Here is a 27,919-nt window from a genome sequence, read left to right as displayed (position 1 = left end):
GATATTTCTTATAAATATCTGGCTAAGACTAATTGGGCCATATCCAACCCGCTGTTTCTTTTTATTCAGCTCCCAGAAACTCCCCAGGCTACAGGCTGGAAACACTGAGTCTTGGTGCCCCTCCACAGACAAGTCCTTGAGACCGTTCACAGAGGGGACACAGAGAAGTTCCATGTACTGCTCCTCAACTCCCACTTCTTGTGAATGGCAGCCAATGAGAGTTGAAAGGGTGGTGCCTACAGGTGTGAGCAGCATACCCTGCACAGAGTCACCTAGTCCCTCAATGCAGGGGCCAGAAATGGCAGCTGTTTTCAGAAGCAGTACGGAGCTAGAGCAGGCACACCTGAGAGCAGCCTGAGCTAAGCACTACCTTGCTGGAACCAGCATCCCAAACCCCCTCCACGTCCCACTTCCTTACTCCAGGTTGGATCCCTCTACCTATACCCTAACTTCCTTCCACGCCCTGCAACCCTCCCCAACACGGAGCTGCCTCCTGCAGCCTAACTCTTTCCTGGAGACTGTGTCCAAAACCTCCTCTACCCCAAACCATTGTCTCATCCCTGCCCCCTTGCCCTCTGAACCCAAAGCCCCAGACAGAGCCCTCACTCACCCCTACACCCTAGTCCTCCATGCCAGCCCACAATCCTCTCACACTTTGAGTCCCCCATTTATGGCTCAACTCTGGACCCTAGGCAAAGGCCTGAGCCTTTGTGCTCCCCTTTCTGTGGCTGTGTGTGGCCCCTGACTGATTCTTTTTTTCCTCTGGGCAATGGCCCCGATAGATAAAAGGTCTTCCTGTGGCCTACACCTGTGAAATACAAACCTCTATTGTTAGGAAATAAGCAGTAATTATCAGTTGTATAGTAACAGAGAGGGAGCCATGCTAGTCTATATACTATCAAAACAAAAAAGCAGTCAAGTAGCACTTTGAAGACTAACAAAATAATTTACAAGGTGAGCTTTTGTGGGACAGACCCACTTCTTCAGACCATAGCCATACCAGAACAGACTCAATATTTAAGGCACAGAGAACCAAAAGCAGTGCTCAAGGAAGACAAATCAGAAAAAATTACCTTTTTTTTCTGATTTGTCCTTGAGTACTCTTTTTGGTTTTCTGTGCCTTAAATATTGAGTCTGTTCTGTTATGGCTATGGTCTGAAGAAGTGGGTCTGTCCCATGAAAGCTCACCTCATAAATTATTTTGTTAGTCTTCAAAGTGCTACTTGACTGCTTTTTTGTTTTTGTCAGTTGTGTGTGTTTTTACTCATACCTTGTTAGGTGTTAACATAGCTCGAGAGATCCTGTCTGTTACTCTGTTGTGTTGACTCAGAGATCAAAAGGGAATATTAACATTTAGATGAAAATTGGGTGTGATAATATAGTTGTCTATATTTCTCTTTGAAATCTGTATAAAGTGCCGATGAACTGCTGTATGGATAATTACCTTATGTGATAAATGCAACTGATTACCTGTGTTTATATAGGAAATGGGAGTTTTACTTCAAAGCCTTGACATTCACCCAAATGATGGCTGTCAAGAGGCTATTAATAGTCTGACAGATATTCATAGTGGAACCCTAAGGCCCCAACTTTGTATCTCAGATCTGCTGAAGCTTGATCAAGGAACACTTGAGTCACAGGTCTGAGCTCTCCAACTCCAGTCTGAATTACTCTGCCACTTCTCATGGAAGAATCTGAAGAAACCTTGTACATATGTGGCCTATATGGACTATAACTTGAAGAACTTATTCTGGAAAGAACTTTTTGCAACTCAGCAGCTCACCATTTCTACTATGAAACTGACCAAAAAATCTGTTCATATCTGTATGAACAATAATCCTTTAATACTAATACTTTCTTACTAGTAAACCTCAGTTTAATTCATAAGAATTGACTGTAAGCTTAAATTTGGGAAAGATGTGAAATATTCATTGTCTTGGTGGACAATGTTCCCAATCGCTTGGGACTGTTAGAACTTTATATATGATGAACACCATTTTTAGCAATCATCATCATATTTCACCGGGATGTCTGGGTGGGAGCCCAAGGTGGGATTGCTTTAAGAGAGATGTATTTTGGGCTTCTGGGTAATCAGTCAGATATTGCAAAAGCTGTTTTGTTGCTGGCTTGATGAATCTAATTATTAGGATTAGATATTAATTTTGTTGATCGTTGCCCCATTCTTTGCATTGCCATAACTGACCAGTCTCTGGGATGCCCATCTGTCAAGATTGTGAGCAGGGGGTGTGCTGTTCAAAGTATGACCACGCTCATAGTCAGGGGCGTATTGTGTACCTGCCTTATTTAATTGATCACATACAGGGGCTACTACTTTGGTATGGGCATGAGAAGTGGAAATTGTAAAATTTTTACCTCAAAAATACTCTAAAATCATGTCAAATCACTTCCCCATAGGGTTCTATTATCAACTGTCACCTTAAGTGTCAGATTTCAAACTTGCCACCGTTTCCCAATCAGGTACGCTTCACCTGAGGGAACCTGCCACTTCCCAATAAGGACATCCTTCTGGAACTCTCTGCCTATTAAAGAGGTTGGTCTATAAAAGGAGAGACCTGAGGACCCGGGGAGGCCTTCCTTTTCTTGCTCTCTTGTTCCTCGGGATTCAACTTAAGCTGAGCAAAATCACTAGAGCTAAATCATTGGCACAGCTGGCATTTCTAACCCGCAGTAGCCGCTAAATGGTATTTCGCAGAGGGGGAGCCTCATCTGCTGCCGTGCCACTTTTCCACCTGAGGAGCCCATCAGAGGACGAGCGACAGTGGAGCAACAGCAGCCACCGTTTGTGGCACCACACACCTCAGCGTGCCTCCCCCTGGCGCTGACCATTGCCTCCTGGCCGGCGTCGTCATGACCAGCTGCCATTGACTGGTATTTCCACAGTAGGTCTCACCTGTCGCAGCACCCCGCACCAGTGCGGCGACCCTTTCAATCACCAGCAGCACGATAAAGGCCTTAGGCCTTGTACCTAGGCTCTTGAAGCCGAAGCAAATATCCTTTAAAGGTTATTCTTCTCTGTTGGTTAGTTGTTATTTTAATGTATGTACATATTTAGGTAATAATATAAGTCAGTTTTAATGTATATAAATATTTAGGTAATAGTATAAGTTAGTTAAACCTACTACAAAATAGAAATAGCATAGCATTCAAGTAATTTAATGCTTGTGTAAATCAGTATTTAAATCTCCTGTCAGGGTAACTACTTAGTGGCAGGAAAAATCCTGCCCTATATAACCCTGCAGTGGGCTTGTATTCCCCCGTCTGGACTTACAGGCTCTGACCTAGTAAGCCAGACGCCACACCAACTCTCCAGCACATTATGCTGGACACTTAGGCTCTGGCCAGCAAGCCAGAAGCCATCTAACCCTCTGGCACACTAAGCCAGATATACAGGCTCTGACCTAGCAAGTCAGAAGCCACTAAGCACCCCTGGTGCATTAAGCTGGATATACAGGTTCTGGTTCAGCCAGAAGCCCTGACACTCCCTAACAGTGGCTTGGCAAACCATTGTCTGGATAACAGGTCCTGGCCACATAAGCCAGGTATCTAACTAAGTCTGCAAGTAAATCTATCTTGGTAGACAAATCTTTTCCACAGGGTTCCAGTTGTTCCTGACAGAGGAGTTTTGTGACCTTTACTACTCACTCATATGTGGCAAATTGTAAGTTATAAACCATGAGCATTATATCTTCTACATGCTACTGTTTTTGTTGCCTGTTTGTATTTTGCTGCTGTTATTAAACTAATAAACTGTTTAATTCGTTATTAACTAATAAACCCTTGCTCTCATCATTGCTCCCTGGGCGTAGGTAAAAACTGACTACTCAAATTGTCTGGACTTCCCCACACATTACATCTGGGTTATTTTCCGGCCGGGTCAAGAGTAGATGAACCCGTCCCCGGTAAAAATAACACTCGAGGCACTCCTTTGGCCACCACATTTATCATTCATCATTCCCTGCCTTGACACCATCCAGGCACCAGTAGTCATATATATATATATATATATATATATATATATATATATATATATATATATGTATGTATGTAATCTCTGTCTACTTATGCAGTCCCTCTTGCACCTTTTAACACAGTTTTAGTACTTTGTCATGAGAGCTCCCTTTTTAATAAGTTAGCCCTGGCAGGACAAGAAAGGATCAGACTGTGTAAAAATGGAAAAGTAAGTAGAGGAAAGTTAACATTTTTAACCCTCCAAAGGTCTTTTCAATTGTTGTGATAAGATTTGTGTTAGTTTTCAATTTATTGCATAGAGATTTGCCACTCCCCACAATAACTGCACTAACTGACCACAGCTGGCTGGGAACAAGGGGCAGCCCAATACGCCATTTTGATCTTTCTGTGACATTCCCTAACATTCCCTAAACTGTAACAGAGAGGTAGTCATGTTAGTCTGTAACTTCACAAAAACAAAAAGCAAAAATGCAGTCCTGTAGCACTTTAAAGACTAAAAATATAATATATTAGGTGGATCCATCCCATGAAAGTGCATCCCTTAATAAACTTTATTATTACTATATCTTTAAAATGCTACAGGATTCACTGAATCAGAGGATTGCTTTTTTGCTTTGTAATATTTGCCTGTGTTTTGTTTAAGAACAAAATAGTCTGTCCCAGTCTATACTACTGCTCTCACTGTACTGCAAAACTTTTGACAAAAAGTATATCTGGAATATAAGGAAGGAAAATTATTTTTCAGCCTAACACAAATTCCTTGTTGATTTAAGAAGCAGAGGGAAAGCTCATATGCTGGGATAAAAAGAAGCAACCTGAATAAAATAACCTGCAGCACATGAAATGTCAGCCATGAGAAGACACATTTTCCCCCCTTTTGTTAATTTGGAAATTAACTTCCTTTATTTCATGCAGTTCTTGTCAGGCTGTGCTGAGTCTGGGGGCTAGGGAACCTAATACAGAGAACTGTGACTCATCTAATTTACTATTGCTTGTATCATTACCTTTTGATGTTTGGAGTAGGGGATTGCAAATATGCTGGCAATGGGGTGCCAGGAGTCAAACACGTCAGCAAAGTAACAAGCACAACAAAAGCAAAGATTAGACAGGCTTTATATATACACACACACATTTGTTGAAACAGTATTTTAAAAATAGAGTAACTGAGCTAGCCAATTTAGGTTCTGAGGATAACATTGGTTGCTAGATGGGAAATCATGGTTTAGGGGTGACCTTGGGATACCTATCCTCCAATTTACAGAAGTCTGTAAGCTTCAGAAGTGTATTTGTAACCCAAAATGCCTAAAAAGTAAACTCTGCTAGTGCATTAGTGATCACAGATTGTTGCAACACATTTTTGTGGACATAAGTGAGGCCTGGTGATAAATACAGTAACATAATTCTCTCAGTCTAACACTTGTATTACGTCAATATATTCAAACAATCAATTTTGAAGTGGGTTGTAGTAACTTCAGCAAATAAATAGTGATCTTCTGTTCTCAGCAGAGCTTGAATCGGCATGCATATTTCCCTCTAATCAGAAGTTAATCTTTCCATTTGAATGGAGAAGCTATGCTGTAATTCAGCAGTTACAGTCTTTGAATAGCACCTATCACTCTAGCATGTGAGAAAGAATGGCGATCACTCTTCTCTACTCCCTGCCTTGCCCTACCCCTTCCCCAAACTCTACCCTGCCACTGCGGAGCTCCTGCTCTATTCCCTTGTACTTTCCCCCACGTGATGCGATTACTGAGTGGTCTGGTGCAGGGCAACAGCAGGGGTTGCTCAGCCCTCATCTGCACTCACCATGCAACCAGGGAGCCAGAGCAGCCCAGCAACCTGTTCCACTCAGCCTCACTGCCTTTTCCCAGCTTGCTGTGCCCCGCTGCTCCATCATGGTGGGAAGTGGAGCAAGCTGAAGCTGGGGCACTCTGCTTCCTGCTGTTGTAGACAAGCAGGATACAGCAGGCTGGCAGGGGGCAGCAGGAGAGAGAGGAACAGGCTGCTGGGCTACTCTGGCTCCCCCCACCACACTGCCTAGGTGAGTGTGGGTGGGAGAGAGAGGGTGTTCCTTGCTTCTGCCCTGGCCCAGGACCTCCCAGTAATCCTCTGAGTTCCACTGGTAGTTCTAGGGGACCCACCAAAGTACAGGATCTGGGATTGCCACCCCAAACCATTTTATGAGACAGGATGTCTCTGCTCTTAGCACAGAGTGGCTAGAAGATCCAAGGCTCATCAGGGAAACAGCTTGAGTCAATATCATTCTCAAACACTAAATTCAGTGAAAAGAAGGATGAAATAAATTGGATGTGATATATTTGATTTACAATGGTCCTCCATTGTGTAAGTCATTATGTACATTCTATTTAAACTGCACAGTATTAGCAATTGGGGAAAATAATTTATAATACACTGATGTTTTACCATACTTTGACATTATTACATCAGAAAATGAAGAATTTGTTTTCCATTATTTAATGTACAGCTAGAGGATGTTTTTACCTTTGTCCTACTTCCATAGAGTTATTCAAGGCAAAAGAAAATAAAAAATGAAAGTCATTTACAAAATTATAAACACACATACACATACTTGTATTTCCCAGCAAATTGTATCCCAATGAAACTAATGGTGCTTCCATTTTACATAATGGAATTGTGACAATGTGTTTCATAGCATAAGAATTGGCTTGTGGAAGACTACGCTTTTTTTTTTTTTGTGCATCTGAACAAAAATTATACAGGACCATTTACGTGCTTAAAACACAAAACTAATTGAAATTTTTCATAGAAGTCTCTGATTTCTTTGGAAAAATTCAGCCATTCATTCAAAAAATGAACTTAAAGACTGACTCAGGAATGCTGCTTCGGTGACTCTTGGAGTTATAACAATGGGAAGTCCTGTGGCACCTTATAGTCTAACATATATTTTGGAGCTTTCGTGGGCAAAGACCTGCTTCATCAGATGCATGGGGTTATAGTTCATGTACAACATGCCACCATTGTTTCCTGTGGTCAGCTTCTCCAGATGGACTTAATCTCTCTCCCTTGTTTCACCACAGAAACCCAGCACAAAGGAAGTGATTATTCCCCATCTACTCAGCACTCGTAAGGTCATATCTTGACTACTGTTTCCAGTTTTTCACCCCCTCCCCACCATTACAGAAAGGATGTGGACAAACTGGACAGTCCAGGGAAGAACAAAACAAAACAAAAATTTTTAGGAGGTTGGGCACATGATTTATGAGGAGAAGCTGAAGTAACTAATTTTATTTAGTCTTCAGAAGAAAAGACTAAGGAAGAACTTCCACACTGACTGTTATATACTGAACAGACACTAGTTTGTGTAGTAATTATTAAGAAGTATATTTAAAATTAAAGTATTGTGAACACATACTTTTTTATAGTGTCATACTCATCTAAAAAGCAGAAAGTTGGTTACTATGTATTTGAGTTTCCAGACAACCGACCTGACAATGCAGTTAGCTTACAGGATGCTCATTTTGGATAAGCAATAATGCTACATAATTTCATCAACATAACCAGTTAATGGTAGTTTCCATTTCCTAGGTACAGGAAATTCAATCAGATTATGCAGGTTGCACCTCCCTCATCTGGCACCCTTGGGACCTGAACAGTACCGAACGAGGGAATTTGCCAGAGGAAGGGAAGTATCCCTGTCTCCACAGCCTGCTGCCCCTCCCTGCTGGCAGCTCCATGCTCCAATGACCCACAGACATCTCCTCACACCTTGAGCCACTACTGCTATCCCCTCACTTCCAGCCTTGTCTGCACTGGTCCTGTCTCAGATGTATCCTGGTTGCTAGCTGTGGCCCCAGTTACTGACCCTGTAGAGGCCAGTTCCAGCTACAGCTGTATCCTCTTATTTTGCTGGGGTACTGGCTTCAGCCCCACTTTGCTGCCAGTGCAGCTCCTGGCCCAGGGTACCAGCTTCAGCCCCAGCTAGGCTTCTAGCAAGGCTCTGGCTCCAGCCCCAGGGTACTGCGACTGGAACATCCACAGGGCCAAGGGCTTGCTGGTCATGTGACATCCATGGTCATGCTGGACTGTAGATGTTGCCAGACCAGAGAATATCAGTTTTGGGAGAAAGAACCTGTACACAACTTGTTTAACATATTTTAAAATAATCTTTTTTCTGGTTATTATAGAAATTATATATGCAAATTATGTGTTAAATAATTGATGAAGCACCTTGTTTTGCTTCTAGTTACAAGTGATGCTTTTCTTCACTAATATATTTAAACAGTAGTTCTCTTCACAGCAAGATTTTTGCATAGCATTTTAAAAGATATTTCAGCTCCTGCAGTGATGACGGCCTATTTAGCAACAGCAAGTATAATTTACTAACCTGATTTATGAGGCAATTTATACAGTCTCATAAAATAATATTGTATAATACTGTTACATAGGGATATGGATTTTTGTTGAGAAAACTCAGTTCTTTAACACTTGCGGAACCCTGTATTATTATATTTTATAATGCAACAAAGTACATCAGGTTAATTATTCCTCTTGTTTTATTAAAGCTTTACACAACTGTTGAAGGTTAATGCTGTTTATTTGCCTACTGTCAAATGTTACATGATAATATGATCTATGTTGCTAAGTAAAATGAAGAATGAGGGCATTAATTCATCATCAGGCAACAATAAGTGATGTAATTCTGGCTATTTATGTACATCTGGATAAATATAGCAGAAGTATTTCTAAGACACAAAGATCAAGGACTGAAACCTGGAAACAGTTATTCATGTGAGTGAACTTCATAGCTTGAGTAGTTCCATTAAATGTTTGAATTACTTGTATGAATGTCTGGAGGATTCAGCCTTAAATCTGCAGTCTAAAAATATAAACCATAGAGTTCTGTCTGTCCATACTTATTTCAGGGAAATTATCTTAATAAATGAGTGTGCTGTTCCATAGTCTTGTTAAAGGGCATTCTGAAATAAAATAGGATGTTTATAGACATGCTAAGCTTAGAATGTTAATTATTTAAATCCATTGTTTCCCAACATTGTAATTAGTCCATCAATAAATCATGGGATAGCTCTACTCATTTACAGAGAAGCTTGATATAAACACCAGCTTGAAAAATGCGTTCCTTCAAAAGCTGAGGGATTAGAAACTATGAAAAACATTTTTCATGACTGGAAAGGTTACAAAGTTCGGAACTCTGTGCAGTCATATGGGGAGTATGGGTCTGGGTTTTCTCAGACTTGGTTCTGTGAATCAATTCAGTACCATTCCATAGACACAAAACACCTAATTGTAATATTTTGTATTAATAAGTGTTAGAAAAATAGTCTGTTACAGTTATTGTGAGAAGCTCTTCTTCACTTTACCCTCCCCCAGAACCAAACACATGAGTGGCTGGAGCTGGTTCCAGACATTGGCATATCCAGACCCATAGTTTTGGTGTTAGGATCCAATTTGTTACTTTACTGTTCTATAACAATTTGCATTTTTAGATTGAAGTGTTCTTTAAGGACCAAGCAAAGAATTACATTAACGTGAAATCCAACAAAAACAAAATAAAAGTAAAGAAAAGGAAAGTAGAATCAGTGTTTATTTCACAATATTATTCTAATGGTCCTTTAAACACAACTTTAAACACTTTGGGCTTGTCTACACTACCACCTTCCTTCAAAGGAAGGATGGTAATTAGGGTGTTGCAAGTTTACTAATGAAGTGCTGTGGTGCATAGGCAGCAATTCATTAAGCAAATTCCCCCCTGCAGCAACTTACTCTTTGAGGAGTAATGGGACTTTCTAAGTTGCCCCAGCACTTCGAAGTATCGGTAGGTGAGCCATGGTTAGATGCGTGCTGGTACTTCGAAGTTTAAGTACTTAAATTTAAAACTTTGAACTTACCGCGGGGGCAGGGGGGGATTTGCTTAATGAAGTGCTGCCTATGCACAGCAGCAATTCATTAGTAAGGTCCCAACACCCTAATTACCATCCTTCTTTTGAAGGAAGGTGATAGTGTAGACAAGCCCTTTAAAAAGAAAGAATAACATCAATTACAGCTGCTTTCATAATTGTCAGTTAAATGAGTTCAGATTCTATTGTTGTCTTTGGTTTGGCAAGACCATTGCAGTCACATTAGTTGGAAATTAATTTTAAATAAATATCTCTTCCTGCCCCCACCCCACTTTAAATACCTAAAAGGTCTTGTCTAAATTATTCACTATACAAGGGATAATAAAAAAAACCTGATTAAATTGACACTACAAAGTATAGCATTTCCTACTACCAGGTTTGATTTAGCCTTATAAGCTGGATTAATATAGGTTTGTTGATCTGGTGTGTGAAAAATCCACTCCCTCAACCAACATGACCCCCAGTGTAGAAACATTTATGTCAATGAAAGATTGCTTCAGTCAACACATCTAACTTCATTCAAGTAAGTTTTGTTGCTATATCCAAGGAAACCCCGCTTCTGTCTGTGTAGGCTGACCATACTAACATAACTACACTTATATCCAATGCCAGTACAGTCTCCAGAGCATAGACACATCGTTAGATGAATGGCTTTTCATTAACAATAATGACCAATTTGCTTCTACATGAGGGTATTTTTGTGCCAGCAGATATTGAGAACTGAGCTGAAGAAGAATGAAGCAGGAGGATGATTGAAATTTTAATTAATAAAAATTTAAGAAACACAATTATAGGTTAACAGTCTTCCATGAGTATTATTTTTGTTTTATATCACAATCCATTATGCTATCCATCCCTAACTCCAATTGCTTTTCACACAATGGTGTTCTCTGCCCCTCTTTCTTAACACAATCAGCAGCAGCATCCTGTTCTAGAATGAGCCTTTGTGACTAATTACTGAGTAACATGGCATGAGACATCAATTCACCTAACTGTATTCCAGAGATCAATACTGAATCTGTAAAGTCATTTGTTCTTTGACTCTACATGACAAGAAATCATTGCCTACAAAATAACTCATTTTTTGTTTCATTTGTAAGTCTGAGGACTGTTTACAATATAAAACTTTTGAGATAAACATTAGTGATTATGGTAATAGTAGCCAATTCCAAAATACATTTCTGTTTTTAAAGAGGTGACTATTATTTTTTAATATAAAGTGAAATATGCCTTAGAATGAAGTGATATTTGATTAACTGCAGTTTAATGAGACTTTTGCTCACATTAACCATGTCTACATTTAAGGTTTAATAAAATGCATAAAGAACACAATGGCTACGTCTACACGTGAAGCTTACATCGAAGTAGCCTATTTCGATGTGGCGACATCGAAATAGGCTATTTCGATGAATAACGTCTACACGTCCTCCAGGGCTGGCAACGTCGATGTTCAACATCGACGTTGCGCAGAACCACATCGAAATAGGCGCAGCGAGGGAACGTCTACACGCCACAGTAGCACACATCGAAATAAGGGTGCCAGGCACAGCTGCAGACAGGGTCACACGGCGGACTCAACAGCCAGCTACTCCCTTAAAGGGCCCCTCCCAGACACACTTGCACTAAACACCACAAGATCCACAGAGCCGACAACGAGTTGCAGACCCTGTGCATGCAGCATGAATCCCCTGCTGCAGCAGCAGCAGCCAGAAGCCCTGGGCTAAGGGCTGGTGCACACGGTGACCATAGAGCCCTGCAAGGGCTGGAGAGACAGCGTCTCTCAACCCCCCAGCTGATGGCTGCCATGGAGGACCCCACAATTTCGACGTTGTGGGACGCGGATCGTCTACACGGTCCCTACTTTGACGTTTAACGTCGAAGTAGGGCGCTATTCCGATCCCCTCATGAGGTTAGCGACTTCGATGTCTCGCCGCCTAACGTCGAAGTTAACTTCAAAATAGCGCCCGACGCGTGTAGCCACGACGGGCACTATTTCGAAGTTAGTGCCGCTACTTCGAAGTAGCATGCACGTGTAGACACAGCTAATAAGGCCATGTGGTGAAGTAAACAAACTTTATAGGGCCATGGGAAACTTGAACACACCCATGATAAGTGGTCATCCAGCTAACTAAAATCATAATGGACTATGGATGTTGCCAGATGAGAGTTCTAGATTAGAGCTTTTCTCTCTCCTCCCCTTTCCTTCCCCACTATTTAGCTGATTCCTCATGTTTGTTTTTTTCTCTTAGTAATTTTCCAGAGCTGAAGAAGTGGGTCTTTTCCACAAAAGTCAACACCTAAACTATACTGTTTTTAGTATTTAAGGTGCTAGAGGACTGCTTGTTTTGTTCTGTTTTGATACAACTATACTGGAAATGAGTTACTTAGAGTTCATCTACACTGAAAAACCACAAAATTCATAGCCAAGAACCTCAAAATCCAGTTCAAATGACAAGTGTTTGTAATACTTGTAGATGTTTGGACTGAGGCTGTAGCCAGCCAGGTGTCTCAGAGGTATTTTTAGGCCTGTAGCAAAAGTCATACTCAGTTAAACTTGTCTCTGAGACCCATGCTCTGGAATAGTTTTTTTTTCCTTAAGATGAACCCTACCGTGCTATTTTTAGTCCTGTAGCACAAGCCTGAGCACAAAATTTATTTATTTTTGCACAGTAGAAATATGTACTCCCTGTGACCTGACAGGATGGAAGGTGGGCTTTTCAAAAGTACTCATCTCTACTTCCACTGAAGATATTTAGGTTTATCATTTGGCTTGAATGCAGCAGAGTTAAGCCAGTGCTGAGTATTTTTTCATATCCTACCCATAACTTCCAACTGTAGACAAAGCCTAATGAGAAAAGTTTCATTTAATTACACATCCATCCCACCGTTTTACGTATGGCTAGGGCTACCTATCATACAGATGGGGAATAAAAGAAAAGAAAAAAAAAACAAAAAGAGTACATTCCATCACCTCCAACTCCTCTCTTGAGGAAGTCTGTGAGTCATATCACAAGACATGGAAGAAACTTTATTATACTACTCCACTGTATAGCAGGGGAGGAGCAGGCTTTTGCTCTGATTGAAGTTGTTGCCTTATGATTGTCTGGCTACTTTATTATTAGATATCTGGCATGACACAGCAGATAACATGTTCAAGGCACATAACCCTCCCTTGTTTTCTCGCATAATTAACAATGTGTGGAAGAGGAGTGCCCTCACTTGCTGCCCATCCTATCCATCCAAGTCTCTCCAACTGATCCATTGCTGGGATCTCAGAATGCCTGGGGTGTGGGCTTCAGTCAACTCCATCCTTTTCTATCCAGATGCTTCAAGCAGCTCTATTGCTGGGATCTTACCAAACAGTCCCCTCATAGGAAAGGTAAGGTAGACTATAATGATTGAGGGGTGTGAGAGGTTAGCTCCAAGCTGTACCAGTCATAGGAGTCCCCAGCTTGCCAAAGAACCACCCTGCTTAAGATGTAGGGAGGTGAATTGCTGGTCTGATTTGGTACAACATAATAAGAGTGAGGATAAATGTGTCAGACACTACAGGATAATTTCCTACCATGTTAAGAAAACCAAATATGTAATGTTGAACCTCTTTAATCCAGCACCCTAGGCACCTGACCAGTGCTGGATGAGAGAATTTGATGGACTACAGGAGGTCAATATTGTCTAGAAGCATTATTAATGTTTCCACTGCTTATTGGGCTTTTAAAAGATAGTTAAGGGTAAATAACAGCTAAACAACAGCACAGAACACTGAGAGCCAGGAATGGCAGCTGTAAACAAACTTTTTAGGACCATGGGAAACTTGAACACACCCATGATAAGTGGTCATCCAGCTAACTAAAATCATAATGGATTATGGATGTTGCCAGATGAGAGTTCTAGATTAGAGAGGTTCAAACTGTGGTACTTTTTATAGACTAGTGAAGACTAAATATTCTTTGCTTTTTGCCTCAATATTCAAAATATGGATAAAGTAACAATACCGCTTTCAAGACAGCTTCAGTACTATTCAAGTGTCCACCTTCTTTGTGCCACTTCTGAATCAAAACTGAGAAGCAAGTTCTAAAGTCTATTGGCAAACCACCAGACAAGGGTTGACATGTATAAATGGGGATAAGTAATTGCTTACAAACTGTATATATGTCCCAATGAACTTCATTATTAATCTGATAGTATCAAGCACTGTATTCCTAGCTGCTTCCTGTTTACAGTGGATATTAATACTAAACAAAAGTAATTACTGTAAAAATCTGAGTTAGAGAGTTTAAGAAAAATATCAGTATTTATTATTTTACCCTCTCATTGTATTGATAAATTTCACATTACCAGAGTGCATGACTAATACTTACAACATATTTTTAGGACTGTGTTGAAAAGTTAGACATGATAGAAACATCACAAGAAAAAGAAAAAAAACAATGCATTATTATATTTGTAGTCAACAGCAGACTGCCTTATAAACATTTTTTCCCAACAACCTTCCCTCCTTCAAAAGCTTAAAATTAAATGTGGTGTCTGACAGGATATGCTTTCAGAAAATAAGCTGAGATTACACAATATCCAGCAGCACCTTACGAATAATGGAACAACCACCCATTTGTATCCAAACACACCAAAGTCAATGTATCCGCTGTGTTCAGCTAGACCTTGCACAAAATGTTCCTTTTCAGTGTCAGAAAAGGAAAGAATGAGCTTTAAAACAGGTACTTACCAGCCATTTCTCATTTAAGTGAACGTGCAAAAATTACTTAAATTTGCACAAAAGGATGCACTGAAGGAATAAATAATAATATAATCATTTCCCCCCAGTGCTTAGCCTTCTGGACACTCAGTAATAGCATGCAACAGGACAAATGCATGCTTGGTTTCACTATACTGATTTCAGCGCAGTTACACCAAGGGTTCATTTATTCAAATGTATTAATCATTATATACCTACTTATACCTAGCTGCAAGCAAACCCAAGAGTCCCCTTTACTGTTCTTAGTACCGGGGGCCCTTTGTATCCACAATCAAATTGCAGGTATTGTTGCCACTGTTGTTTTAATCTTGTTCTGATTCATGGAGGTATGAGCTCTCAGGCCATTACTCAAATTGTCAGGTAATCTTGTGAAAAGGAGGCACAATTACTTAAAACAAAAATAAGTTTATGATCTCTGGTTATTAGCCTTATTTTATTCCCAGACTACATACTGAGGAGAGGGACACATGGGAAAACTGTTACTCAAGAATCCACTAGATGCATAAAGAAGAGAAGGAGCTGCTGAGTCTCTCCCCATCCTGCCCCACTTACACCTACTGCTACCTCTCGTCCTGCTGGCCACTCAGGGAAAGAGATTGGTAGGAACAGAAGGAGTTGCTAATACCCTCCCTCTTATAACGGATAAAGGGGGAGAATCAGCCAGGGAGACACAATGCATGCTGGCCAAAGTTTAAGGACTTCTGGGTGACTTAATTAAGTAAGGTCAGTGAGCGTGTAAGACAATGGAAAACCTCAGCCCACAATCCCAGCACGCAGAAGGAAAAGTGCTGCATTCTTGTACATCCCCCATTTCCCAACAGGCAGTGAGATGAACATAAATATCATGATTCGCCCCCCACCCCATATTATCACTGGAGATATAAAATCAGTTATGGATAAATGAAAAGATAACACAGCTTTCACAGTAACTGTTCCAAAGCATTTCAGGGCTTTGTTATTATTATTTGTTTGTTTGGCCTCCCTTGCACTCTCTCTTGAATTGTGTTTTTAATGAGAATAACAAAATACACAATCATTCTAAAGATAATAGCAAAAACAACTTACAGACAGAATTTTTGTGGTTACTGTCTTTGTTGGGCAGCATCTTGACTCCTCTTGACTTCAATTCAATTGCCTTTTTCACTGTTGAAAACAAGCCAAGACCAAAAACATTTATTAAGACATATAGAAAATGCACACTATCCACTAAAGGAAAACAAAGCAATATGGAGTTCAGCTACTAGACACGGAAATTACAGTCACATCTCAAGTAACCCAATTTACTCATTTTTTCCTGAAATCATAACAAATTAATTATGTATCATAAGAAATTTAAGCTCATTAGCATTTATTAGCGGTAACAACGGGAATATTTTGATGGAAAACAGAATGGATTTATATTTTCTATTGTGGATTAAAAACTTTAAAAACTTAAAAAAAAACTTTTAAAAAGCCTATTTTTATGGTGCCATAGTCCCCTAACACCACACATTGTCCTCCATGGTATTTTCTTATGTTTTTAAAATTAAATAGAAGCAGACACAAGTAAATATGTAACAAATCTACAAAATCTAGGTCAGTATATCACAGTTTCACAAAAGTAAATGCTTTACAATCAGACTTGAATATCCTGTGTGCCAGAATGCTGAAGACCATCTTCTGATACATCCTTCATGAATATTGTACATTCACTGGGTAGTCCTTGTTTATATTCAATCTTCTTTCTTATTTTTCTTGGAGCTTTGCATGTGAGAGTTAATTGTTTTAAAATTTGCACATTCATGCTAAACATTCATATATATGAACCTCATCTTCCAATAATTTATTCAAAATAAGAAAAAATGCAGAAATGTGTTTGTGTTCTCTCACCACATTAATATGTAAAAAATACAGTTGATTGTACTTTGCTGCCAATACATGGAGTTAGAAAAATGTACATTAGGTACAAAATGTATGTAATCATATGAACAGAAGGCTAAAAACAGCTGTTTACTAGCACCTGTTTGTCACATTACAAAAAGGGTGAATTTAATTTGGTTTCTCTCCTAGAATCCTTTGCTGGTATTGCTTCACCAAAATGTTTTCTGTAGCGTTGTTGTATCTGTTTGTCATAAGTTATTAGAGACATAATGTGGATGAGATAACATCTTCTGTCATTCACCCAGGCTGTAGCTACACTACATTCCTCTTTTGGAAGCAGAATGCAAATAAACAAGATTGGAAATGTACATAAGCCACAGATTAGCATATCTCAAGCCTGATTTGCATATTCTCATGCAATCTCCCTTCCAGAAGATCCTTTTTGCAGAAGCAAAAACATCCATGTAGATGGGGTTCCTTTGAAAACAAACAATGGATTTATGGCTTGTTACAGCAGTCTGTAACTCACTACCCCTCTTTTTGCCCTATTATTTCAAAGGTATTAATTGACCACTTTTAATGGTCTCCTACATTATGTGTACACTTATGCTAGACAAGCTCTGGCTTCTCATATTTACCAGCAATGAAGGGTCCTGTGGCACCTTATAGACTAACAGAAAAGTTTTGAGCATGAGCTTTCGTGAGCACGGACTCACTTCATCAGATGCTCACGAAAGCTCATGCTCAAAACTTTTCTGTTAGTCTATAAGGTGCCACAGGACCCTTCGTTGCTGTTACAGATGCAGACAAACACGGCTACCCCTCCAATACTTCATATTTACCAGTGACACTTTGAGCACATTTTTCAGAACCAAAGAAGACTTCTGTGTTAGCTTCAAAGTGTGCCTCTTTCAGTAAGGACATGTCTACACAGCAAAGTTATTTTGAAAAACTTTGTGAGTATCTACACAATGCAACTACTATTTCAAAATGATTTCAAAATAGCAAACTACTTATTTTGAAATTGGTAAACCTCACTGTACGAGGAACAGCACCTACTTTGAAATAGATATTTGCAAATACGGACTGTGTAGACAGGGAACAGGAGCTTTTTCAAAATAAGCCATAGGCCGTGTCTACACGTGCCCCAAACTTCGAAATGGCCATGCAAATGGCCATTTCGAAGTTTACTAATGAAGCGCTGAAATGCATATTCAGCGCTTCATTAGCATGCGGGCGGCAGCGGCGCTTCGAAATTGACGTGGGTTGCCACCGCGCGTCGTGTCCAGACAGGGCTCCTTTTCGAAAGGACGCCACCTACTTCAAAGTCCCCTTAGCCCCGTCTGGACACGCCGCGCGGCTGCAAGGCGTGTCAATTTCGAAGCGCCGCTGCCGCCCGCATGCTAATGAAGCGCTGAATATGCATTTCAGCGCTTCATTAGTAAACTTCGAAATGGCCATTTGTATGGCCATTTCGAAGTTTGGGGCACGTGTAGACGTAGCCATAGTGTGTCAAAACTGGCTTTATTGTTTCTGGATGCTGTATTCCAAAACAGCATTCAGCTATTTCTAAGTGAATTTTGTGTACAGCAGCGTTATTTCAAGATAAGCTATTCTGGAAAATCTCTTCTGGAATAGCTTATTTTCAAATAACACTGCTGTGTAGGCATAGTAATTTTTATTGGTTTAACTTCTGTTAGGGTATCTCCTCCACCTTGACTCTATGAAAATTGTCAGCCTTCTTTGAAGTATTGACACTCTTTGGGCAGGCACTGCAGAAGTGTATTTTTGGTTATAGACACAATGCCATGCTACATAGTAGCACGTGCTTAAAAGTAAGGATTTAGTATTAAAATCATAAAAGTTAAATGTCATGTTACCCATATCAGCTGAAATTAGTTTGACCCTGGGCTTAATTTGAGGTGGTATTTATAACAATGGGAATATATTGTATCAAAGCGGTATCCATCTAGAAATACATCTTCCCATGGAAAAAAAAGGGAGGATTTCTGTCAAAAATGTTCATATGTATACATATGCTGATGGGAAAGTGGAGAAGAAAAATGAGCAGGTTTTGGAAATGGCAGAAGTGCTTAACGACGTCTTTGTTTCAGTCTTCACCAAGAAGTTTGATGCAGAAATGCCTAACATGGTGAATGCTAGTGGGAAGGGAGCAGGTTTACAGGATAAAATAAAATAATAAAAAAAAAGTTAAAAATGACTTAGAAAAATTAGATAGATATCTGCAAGTCATCAGGGCCTGATGAAATGCATCCTAGAATACTCAAAGAGCTGATAGAGGAGGTATTGGTACCTTTAGCTATCACCTTTGAAAAGTCCTGAAAGTTGGGAGAGATTCCAGAAGACTGGAAAAGGGCTAATATGGTGCCCATCTATAAAAAGGGATAAAAGATCAATCCTGGAAACCACAGACCAGTCAGTTTAACTTCTATGCTGGGAAAGATAATGAAGCAAATAATTAAGGAATTCAACTGCAAACATCTGGAAGAAAATAAGGTAATAGGTAACAGCCAGCATGGATTTGTGAAGAACAAATCATACCAGACCAATCTGATACCTTTCTTTGACAGGATAACAAGTTTTGTGGATAACGGAGAAGTCGTAGATGTGGTATACCTAGACTTTAGTGAGGCATTTCATATGGCCTTTCATGATATTCTTAACAATAAAGTAGGCAAATATAATTTAGATGGGGCTACTATAAAGTGGGTGCGTAACTGGCTGAGTAACCATTCTCAGAGAGTAGTTATTAATGGTTCACAGTGGTCTGTTCTGGAATTGGTTCTATTCAATATCTTCATTGACAATTTAGATATTGGCATAGATAGTACACATTAAGTTTTCAGATGATACCAAGCTGGGAGGGGTTTCAACTGCTTTGGAGAGTAGGGTCAGAATTCAAAATGATCTGAACAAACTGGAGAAATGGGCTGAGGTAAACAGGATTAAGTTTAATAAGGACAAAGTACTCCACCTAGGAAGAAACCATTAGCTTCCCACATACAAAATTAGACCTCAGTTGGAGTATTGGGTCCAGTTCTGGGCACAACATTTCAAGAAAGATGTAGAGAAATTGGAGAAGGTCCAGAGAAGAGCAACAAGACTGATTAAAGTTCTAGACAACATGAGATATGAGGGAAGACTTAAAGAACTGGTCTTGTTTAGTTTAGAAAAGAGAAGTCTTGGAGGGGACATGATAGTGGCTTTCAAGTCCCTAAGAGAGGGTTACAATGAGGAGGGAGAAAAATTGTTCTCCTTGGCCTCTGAGAATAGAACAAGGAGTAATGGACTTAAACTACAATAAGGGAGGTTTAGGTTGTGGAATCTCCATCACTGGAGATATTTAAGAACAGATTAGATAGACATCTAGTGAGGATGGTCTAGACAGTGCTTGATCCTGTTGTGAGAACAGGGGGCTGGACTTGATGATCTCTCAAGGTTCCTCCTAGTCTAGTGTTATATGATGCTACAATTCTACAAAGGTAGCTCAGAAGCATTACTTCTGAAAATATAGGACATATTTAATTCTTAAAAATAAAGCACTTAAATATCTGTTTTTGTTTCCTTCAAACCATTACATAATACATAGTTTTAAGTATTTCACAGGCAAAGTGATAGACAACAAGACCAATTATGATAATGCTGGAAGCCACTGTTTGAATAATCTAGTGTAAGCTCCCCTGTGATAAGAAAGCCATACTCCTCATTGCACTTTCCATAAATCATTTAATACCCACATGCATGTCTCTGAGTTTGCAAAAGTCACATGGCTAAGTGAGCTGTTCTACTGTTTCATTGTTCTTCCCCTGAGATTTTCCTCACTTCCTAGTTTAATTTTTCATTTGATAGTAAAGCAATGAACAATGGGTTTAAATTAATATAAGCAATGCTTCCCTAGCTATTCATTATCTTTTTAAATATTTCTATAGCTTTCTCGTATCTCTTAAACCTTTAAGTTAAGTGAATTAAATTCATTTCCCCTTTCTCTGTAACTTACAATCTCTTAAGAGTTCAACTCTCTGTTTTTGAACATTTTCCAATATCTATACCAGAATTTAGTATACTAATACAAATGCAATCTAAACAAAATAGTGTAATGTCAAACCACTAAATTTCCTTTTAATGTACATAGGCTATATCTACATGAGATCATTTTCCCAACAAACCAAGGCTTTAGTCAGAAAAACCCACAGAGTGTCTACATGCAAAATGCACTTTGCTGACAGAACGCCAACAAAACTCAGCACTTCCTCTGGCAGTTGTTCCTCTCTGCATTCAGGAATAATGCCTTTGTTGACAGTTTTCTGTTGACAAAACGCCATGTGGATGCTCCATTGTGGGGGATCTCTTGACAGACAGGGCTTTCAGTTCATAGGGGAGTCCTGTTTGCTGAGCTTCCAGTTGGCCAGTCTATTGAGGGAGCAGCTGGACAGTCTGGCAGCTCTCTGTCAACAGAGTGGATTACTCTTTTGATCTCTTTTGTGTGTGGACATGATTTGTTGACAGAAGTTTTGCTGGAAGACCTCTTCCAACATTAACTTCTGTTGACAGATTGCTGTAGTGTAGACGTAGCCACAAACTAAAATTAAATCCTACTAAAAGGAATCAGTCATCTGACACTATTCATATGTGCCTTACAAGCTAATGCAGATAATGGAGACAAGCTAATGGAATCTCCAAATTACTTACACAGAAAAAAGGACCAACATGTAAAGAAATTTTTGGACCACGAACCAATGAAAGTAAATAGTGAAAATATGGGAGATTTCAAATTCACACAGCAGATGAGTTCAATATTAATCATCTTACAGTGGTTTAGGCTAAAAAGGAGTCCAAATAAAAGTAAGTGTACAGTCCCCAAAGGGAAAAAGTAAAAAAAAAAAAATCTTTACCTTTGCATTTCAGGAACTTCCTTATGAAGACCTCTTTAAGAATGTAACAGTATGTTACCCACAGCCAAAAGGAGTGGGAGATACACCAATTTCAATCATAGAATCCTATGTCAGGACATAACTGTGTTCAACTCCCTGTCCAAAGCAGGATCAGCCCTAACTAAATCATCCCTGCCAGGACTTTGTTTAGGGAGGACTTAAAAACCTCTAGGGATGGGGATTGTACCACCCCTCTAGGTAACACATTGCAGAGCTTCACCTCTCTCCTGGTGAATATTTTTTTCTGAATATCCAACTTACACATCTTGCTCTGTTACTTGAGACAATTGCTCCTTGTTCTAGTATCCAGCCTCTCTCCATTCTCTTTTGAAACCCCCCACACTCCCCGCACTTCAAGAAGTTGAAGGCTGCTATTAAGTTGCCTCTCTTCTTTTCTGCAAACTAAATGAGCCTAAATTCCCCAGACTCTCTTGATAGGTCATCTGCTCCAGCTCCTAATCATTTTGGTTGTCTTCCACTGGATCCTCCATATGTATCCCCATATCCACATCTTTTACATACACTCTGAGACCCAGAACTGGATGCAGTGCTCCAGATTTGACCTCACCAACAGTGAATAAATGAGACTGTTAACTTCTCTACATTTGCTGGAAATGCTCCTCCTAATGCACCCTTGCATGCCATTAGCCTTTTTGGCTACAAAGGCACACTCTTGGCTCATATCCAACCTCTCATCCACTGTAATCCTCAGGTCCTTTTCTGCTGCACTACTGCTTAGACAGTTGGCCCCAGCCTCTAACAACACTTGGGATTCTTCGACCCCAAGTCAGGACTTTGCACTTGTCCTTGTTGAACCTAATCAGATTTTTTTTCCTTAAAGCAGTCCTCATACAAACTTTATTCAAGGTCTGACTCAGAATGCCCCATTCAACTGATTTCACTAGCCAACCCACATCACCTGTCTCGTCTGAAAATATACAGTGGAAAGTATTTGCTGGAACATCATTCTTCATAAAAGCATCAAAGCAAATGGCTATCTACCTGTTGTAATTGCTGTTCTTCAAAGGCCATGGCTACACTAACTCCCCCCGCTTTTGAAAGGGAGATGCTAAAGAGCCACTTCAGCAGATGCTAATGAGGCACTGCTGTGAATATGTAGCACCTCATTAGCATAATGGTGGACTCACACATTTTAAAGTGCCGCTTTCGAAACGCACACCGCTGTTGTAGACCGGGGCCTTTTGAAAGGAACCCCCCAGATTTTGACAGCCCCTTCTTTCCACAACCAAATGGGAAGAAGGGGCTTTCAAAATTATGGGGGTTCATTCAAAAGCTCTCTGTCTACACCAGAGGTGTGTTTTTCAAAAGAGGCACTTTCAAAATGTGCGTGGCCACCATTATTCTAATGGCTTCAGAATTGATTCCTTGAGGATCTCTTCCATGATTTTTCCAGGGAATGAGGTAAGGTTGACTGGTCTATAGTTCTCTGGATTGTTTTTCTTTCCTTTTTTGAAGATGGGCAATACATTTCCAGTCATCCAGGACCAAATGACATCTGCCTACTCCCTCAGTACCCTTGGATGCATTAAAACTGGACCCATGGATCTGTGTGCATCTAGATTTCCTAAACAGTGCTTAACCTGTTCTTTCCCCACCAAGGGCTGCCCATCTCCTTCCCACACCGCATTGCCTACTGCTCTAGTCTGGGAGCTGACTTCGTCCATGAAAACAGAGACAAAATAGCATTGAGTACTTCAGCCTTTCCCACATAATGTTTCACCAGGCCCCACACCCTCCCTGATAACCTTATTACTGTTAGCACACCTGTAGAAACCCTTCTTGTTGCCCTTCACATTCCTTGCTAGCTGCAATTCCACTTGTGCTTTCACTTTCGTGATTACCCCTCAGAATTCTCCAGTATATATATTTACACTCCTCCTTAGTCATCTGTTCTAATTTTACACTTATATGCATCCTTTTTTGAGTTTAAGCTCAACAAGGTTTTCCCTTGTAAGCCAAGCTGGTTGCCTACCATATTTGCTTTTCTTACTGAGCACTGGGATGGTTTGTTCCTGTGCCTTCAACAAGATTTCTTTAAAATACTGCCAGTTCTCCTGAGCTCCTTTCCTTTCCATCCCCTTGCCCATGAGGGGAACAAAGACAGGAGCCTGTCATAGGGATTAGGACATATTGGAAATAGAAACCCTTCCTCCAGAACTCCTGAGGACCCTCCTCTACAGCTCTGGTTGATAGGAGCACATGCACTTCCTGTATGAGATGTAGAGGTAGTATTCTGGATGGTCTTGATCAAAAGAAAGGCCAACCTTGAAGAACCTTTGGGTATCAGAATGCCCATCCTGGGATCAGTTTCATCTGACACATCCTCCCCCTGTGTATCCAGACAAAGTCTCCCCCTTACAAGCCAGCTTGCTCGCTGCCCCTCCCCCATTGAGGAGCACACAGGGCACAGAAACGGCTGCTGACAGCACAGTCTTTGATGCCCTCATTGAGGCCCAGATGTGCTATCTTATCGTGACCCTGAGAAACAGAAAGTACAGATAGAAGACTAACAGGCCAAACTGTCAACAAGAGAGGTGGGGGGACCCTCAGGAAATCAACCCAGCTGGCATTGATGAATTTGATGACCACACAACCATCCCAGAAGGGGAAGTCCCCCGCCCACACAAAAAGAATGTCCTGTACTCCTAAATTGCTTATCTCCTGTCTTACAAGTGCAAATTAAGTAAGAAATGCCCTTGTAACAAACTGGCGTCACAAAAGACAGACCAGTATGATCTGGCACCTTAGATAAGAAAGAGAATACGTAACCCAAAAAGGGGTATAAAAGGTGGGCCCAGCAGAACTCTAACTTTGAGTGCATTCCACCAACTACCTGCTGGTCGGGTCAGGTGATTGCCTCCTGAGGTCCACAACTGGGGACGCCCAACCTTGTATTCGTCTTTCTGCGGAATTGAGTGACCGATCCGGCTTGCCTACGCTGGTATCGAGAGACGCAGAGAGGGTAAGATATACCCATGCTAGGGTCTCCGTTTTTTTGTGCACAGATAAAGAATTAGAGCTCTGTAACTAGACGTCGTTGTGTCAAGATATCATTGTGTTAGATGGTAACAGATATCTTTGTATTGGATTGTAACGTAACTTGTTAACACCTGTACTTTGCTAGCATATAAGAAGTAGACAATAGCCTTTTGTAACCACACGTTTATAACTGTAGCTTAATAAACTTGTAACTAGTTAAGCTCTGAGCCTGACCCTGCTGTCAACCCTTTTGTCACTGCAACACAGCCGGCACAACAAAAAGAACTTTAACCGTTTGGTTACTACAGCCTGGCCACAGGTGAGAGTGATAGCAGGTCCCTGCTCTGACAGTAAAAAAAACTGAGTTGTTTAGGACCCAGGGGAGTACCTCACCGCACATTACCCGGCCACCAGCTAACACCCTGAAGGTCCAAATTTTGCACCAGTGTTTTGAGTAATAGATAAGACCACTTCTGCCCCATCCTAGGAGGAAGATGATGATCCCTTTGGCAGCACAATCTCCTCTTGACGCTCCAGCTTGCAGTGTTTCTTCTGTGCTGAGATCTCTTGAAGTGAGTCCCTCAGTGTTGACCTTGGTGATGCTTCTGACCCTGGGCTCTGACTTTTGTGGAGGTTCTGACACCATGGAGGAAGATGGGGAACTTGCCCATGTGATACAATAGGTAAAGATCAGGAACTTGGCCCTTGAATGTGGTGATATGTCCATGGGGTCCAGAAGGGCTACTCTGTTGGCACTTGTCCTCATTTTGACCAGGGCATTATGGGGACTTCCTGCCCCTCCTCTTCCTTTAAATGATGACAAGAGCATTTCCATCTCTGCCTTAAGATGTACTACTCTGATTCTGACCCCAAAGATCAGTCCAGCCTCAATGACCACAGCAGTGCTGAGCAGGATGGTGCCAGACACTAACTCCAAGCAAAAACAATCTTACAGGCACAAGTATGAAAAATCTAAGGGGTTGATTGCCATAGCAAGGGCAGGGAAGAAGCAGCTCCAATGACCATCACAGATGGTAAGAAGGAACTGAAGAGGCAGTAGGTGGCAAGTATGGTCATGAAGGTGCAACCCTAGGGGGTCCACTGTCAACTTCCTTGGCACTGCTAGGAGAAAAACCTTACAAAGCCTGTGCCTGCAGTGCACACATTTAGTTGAACCAACATAAGCAAGGATTCAAAGAACTTTAACTAATGTTCAGTTTATTTTATATGTTTAACTGAACAATAAGTATACCTACTTGACATTTGCCCCATCAGCTGTAACATCACAGAAAATCATAAAGGGTTGTCTGTAAACTATTTGTTTGCCATATTTCATTGTTATTCTGAAAAGGTAATCCTATAATTCCATTATTTATCAGTGTAGCACTATCCTAGACTCTTAATATGTCTCTAGGTGATTTGCTGTTCTACAGGAATAATAATAATAATAACAACAACAACCACTTACATAGTATTTTTAGTGACAGTTCTACAAGCTCTATAAAAGATGTGAATATCATTATTTCTATTTTAAAAATAGGGAAATTGATTCACAAGGAAATGACCTGCCCAGGATCACCAAATAAAACAATGGCAGAACCAAGATTTGAACCTACATCTTCTGAATATCAGCCCAGTGCTTTATCACTAAGCCTCCATTAAGTTAAAGGAAAAAAAAACTGACAGTCCCAGTGATGCAGAAAGGGGAAATTTTAAGGTTCCAATACTATATTGTTATCAGATTGCAAGAAAACCCATAGTAAATTAAGATACAATAACCTGCCCTTAAGGGAAATTTATTCTGAGCACCAATCTGCTGTTGACAACAACAGTACTTTTCCCTTACGCACTAGACCAGCAACTTTAAGATTTTTTAATATCCGCTTTGATTCTAGGTTCAGATATGGAAAAGTAAACAGTGATGTTGAAGGTAATAATATTTTAAAATGAAATGTTACAAAGAAGATACTGGAACAAAAACAATCATCCAGCTTAATTTACTTTGGAACAAGATACTTCCCTAAAACCTCAGGTTTCAGTTCGATATAAAATAAGGTATGTAAGCACCATGCAAAAGATTTGGGGGTGGGGATTAAAAAATTAAGACTGATTTTAATTGAACAATGACATATTTTCAATATGTAAGGTTAATTAGCAGCTTCTCCTGATAAATTCAAAATAATTGCCGGGCAATGTAAATCGTAGAGACAAGACATAAACTTATTAAAATAAAGCAAAGGAATTTTGTGGAGTTTAATTCATCTATGTTTCTTAATTTTCATTTACCTGTTTCAAACCAATTAACAAGTAAGTTTGTGGATTAAAACAAGGGTTGAGACATACAAATACTATCTGAGTATCTGTTGTAAGCAACTATTTCAGTTTCAGAATTTTATGGGGCAATCAAAATCACTTAAACTAAGCTGAAAACCACAAAATGCAACAGAGGGAGTAATTTCTTGTTAAGATAGGGATGAATGAGCAGACAGTCATTTTCGACCTCCAACTTATACTTTTGCAGATTTTGTATAATAGAAATTCCTGAATGTAAGTAACATGCATCCAAATTCAGTTTTTGAATATGAAAAGCCTAACCCCAAAATTAAGAAAACTTACAAAATACTAAAACTACATACCAAAGCTCAGTCACACACATGAAAATAAAGCAAAAAATTTTGGAGGGCAATAAATTATTCTGCCCCTTTCAATACTTATGTCCTCCCAGTCACTTATATTTGCCACTGGGAATCCCTGAAAGGGGCCCAGTACCTTATTTCCTGTGTTGTCCTGTTCAATAATAGCCATAATTGGTATCTGATTTTACTGGCTTTATTACAGTAGAACCTCAGATTTATGACAACCTAGAAATTGAGATTGTTTGTAATTCTGAAATGTTTATAACTTTGAACAACACAGTTTTTTTTCCAAAAGTTTACAAATTAATACTGGCTTAAGTCAGTTTTAAAATTACTATTCAGAAGAAAAGTACAGCTTTTAACCCTTTTATATTAAAAAGATGGAAACACAAAACTAGTTTCATTGCCTGGTAAAATCTTTTTTCTTAAACTTTCCCTTTTTAGTAACCTATGCTTTGATATTGAACTGCATTGTATTTGTGCTATTTTTATCTCTGGTGCTGCCTATTTGAGTATTTCTGGTTCCAAATGGGTTTATGGTCAGTTTGTAACTCTGGTCTTCATAACTCTGAGGTTCTAATTTATATACATTAATGTTCTCCTCTCTCCCCATCCTTAATTTAAACACAACTTCTTCTCCTTTGTGTACTGCCACTCATAAATAGTCACATTTTCCTATCATAAATCAAACCAGATTCATCAACCTTTCGATAAATTTATCTTCATCCTCAACAAACTATTTGTGTCATCCATCATAGTTAGATAGTTATTATTCCCATAATTAACAGATGAATCCTAGCTCTAGCAAACAGCATCCATAATAGTAAGCAG

The 27,919-nt window shown here is 40.0% G+C and overlaps 1 protein-coding gene across 1 annotated transcript in view; it reads right to left on the bottom strand.

Annotated features, from left to right (window-relative positions):
• CSMD1 (CUB and Sushi multiple domains 1) overlaps positions 1-27,919 on the bottom strand; it is a 1,701,396-nt gene that overhangs the window by 772,076 nt on the left and 901,401 nt on the right. The window contains exon 7 of the mRNA XM_074989136.1: positions 15,706-15,783. Within this exon, the coding sequence (XP_074845237.1) occupies positions 15,706-15,783 (78 nt within the window). The remainder of the gene's footprint in view (positions 1-15,705; positions 15,784-27,919) is intronic.

This window comes from Carettochelys insculpta, chromosome 3, assembly GCF_033958435.1.
Source record: "Carettochelys insculpta isolate YL-2023 chromosome 3, ASM3395843v1, whole genome shotgun sequence".
NCBI classification, from domain to species: domain Eukaryota; kingdom Metazoa; phylum Chordata; order Testudines; family Carettochelyidae; genus Carettochelys; species Carettochelys insculpta.
The sequence above is the reverse complement of the archived record's forward strand: the minus strand, read 5'-3'. Positions and strand labels throughout refer to the sequence as shown.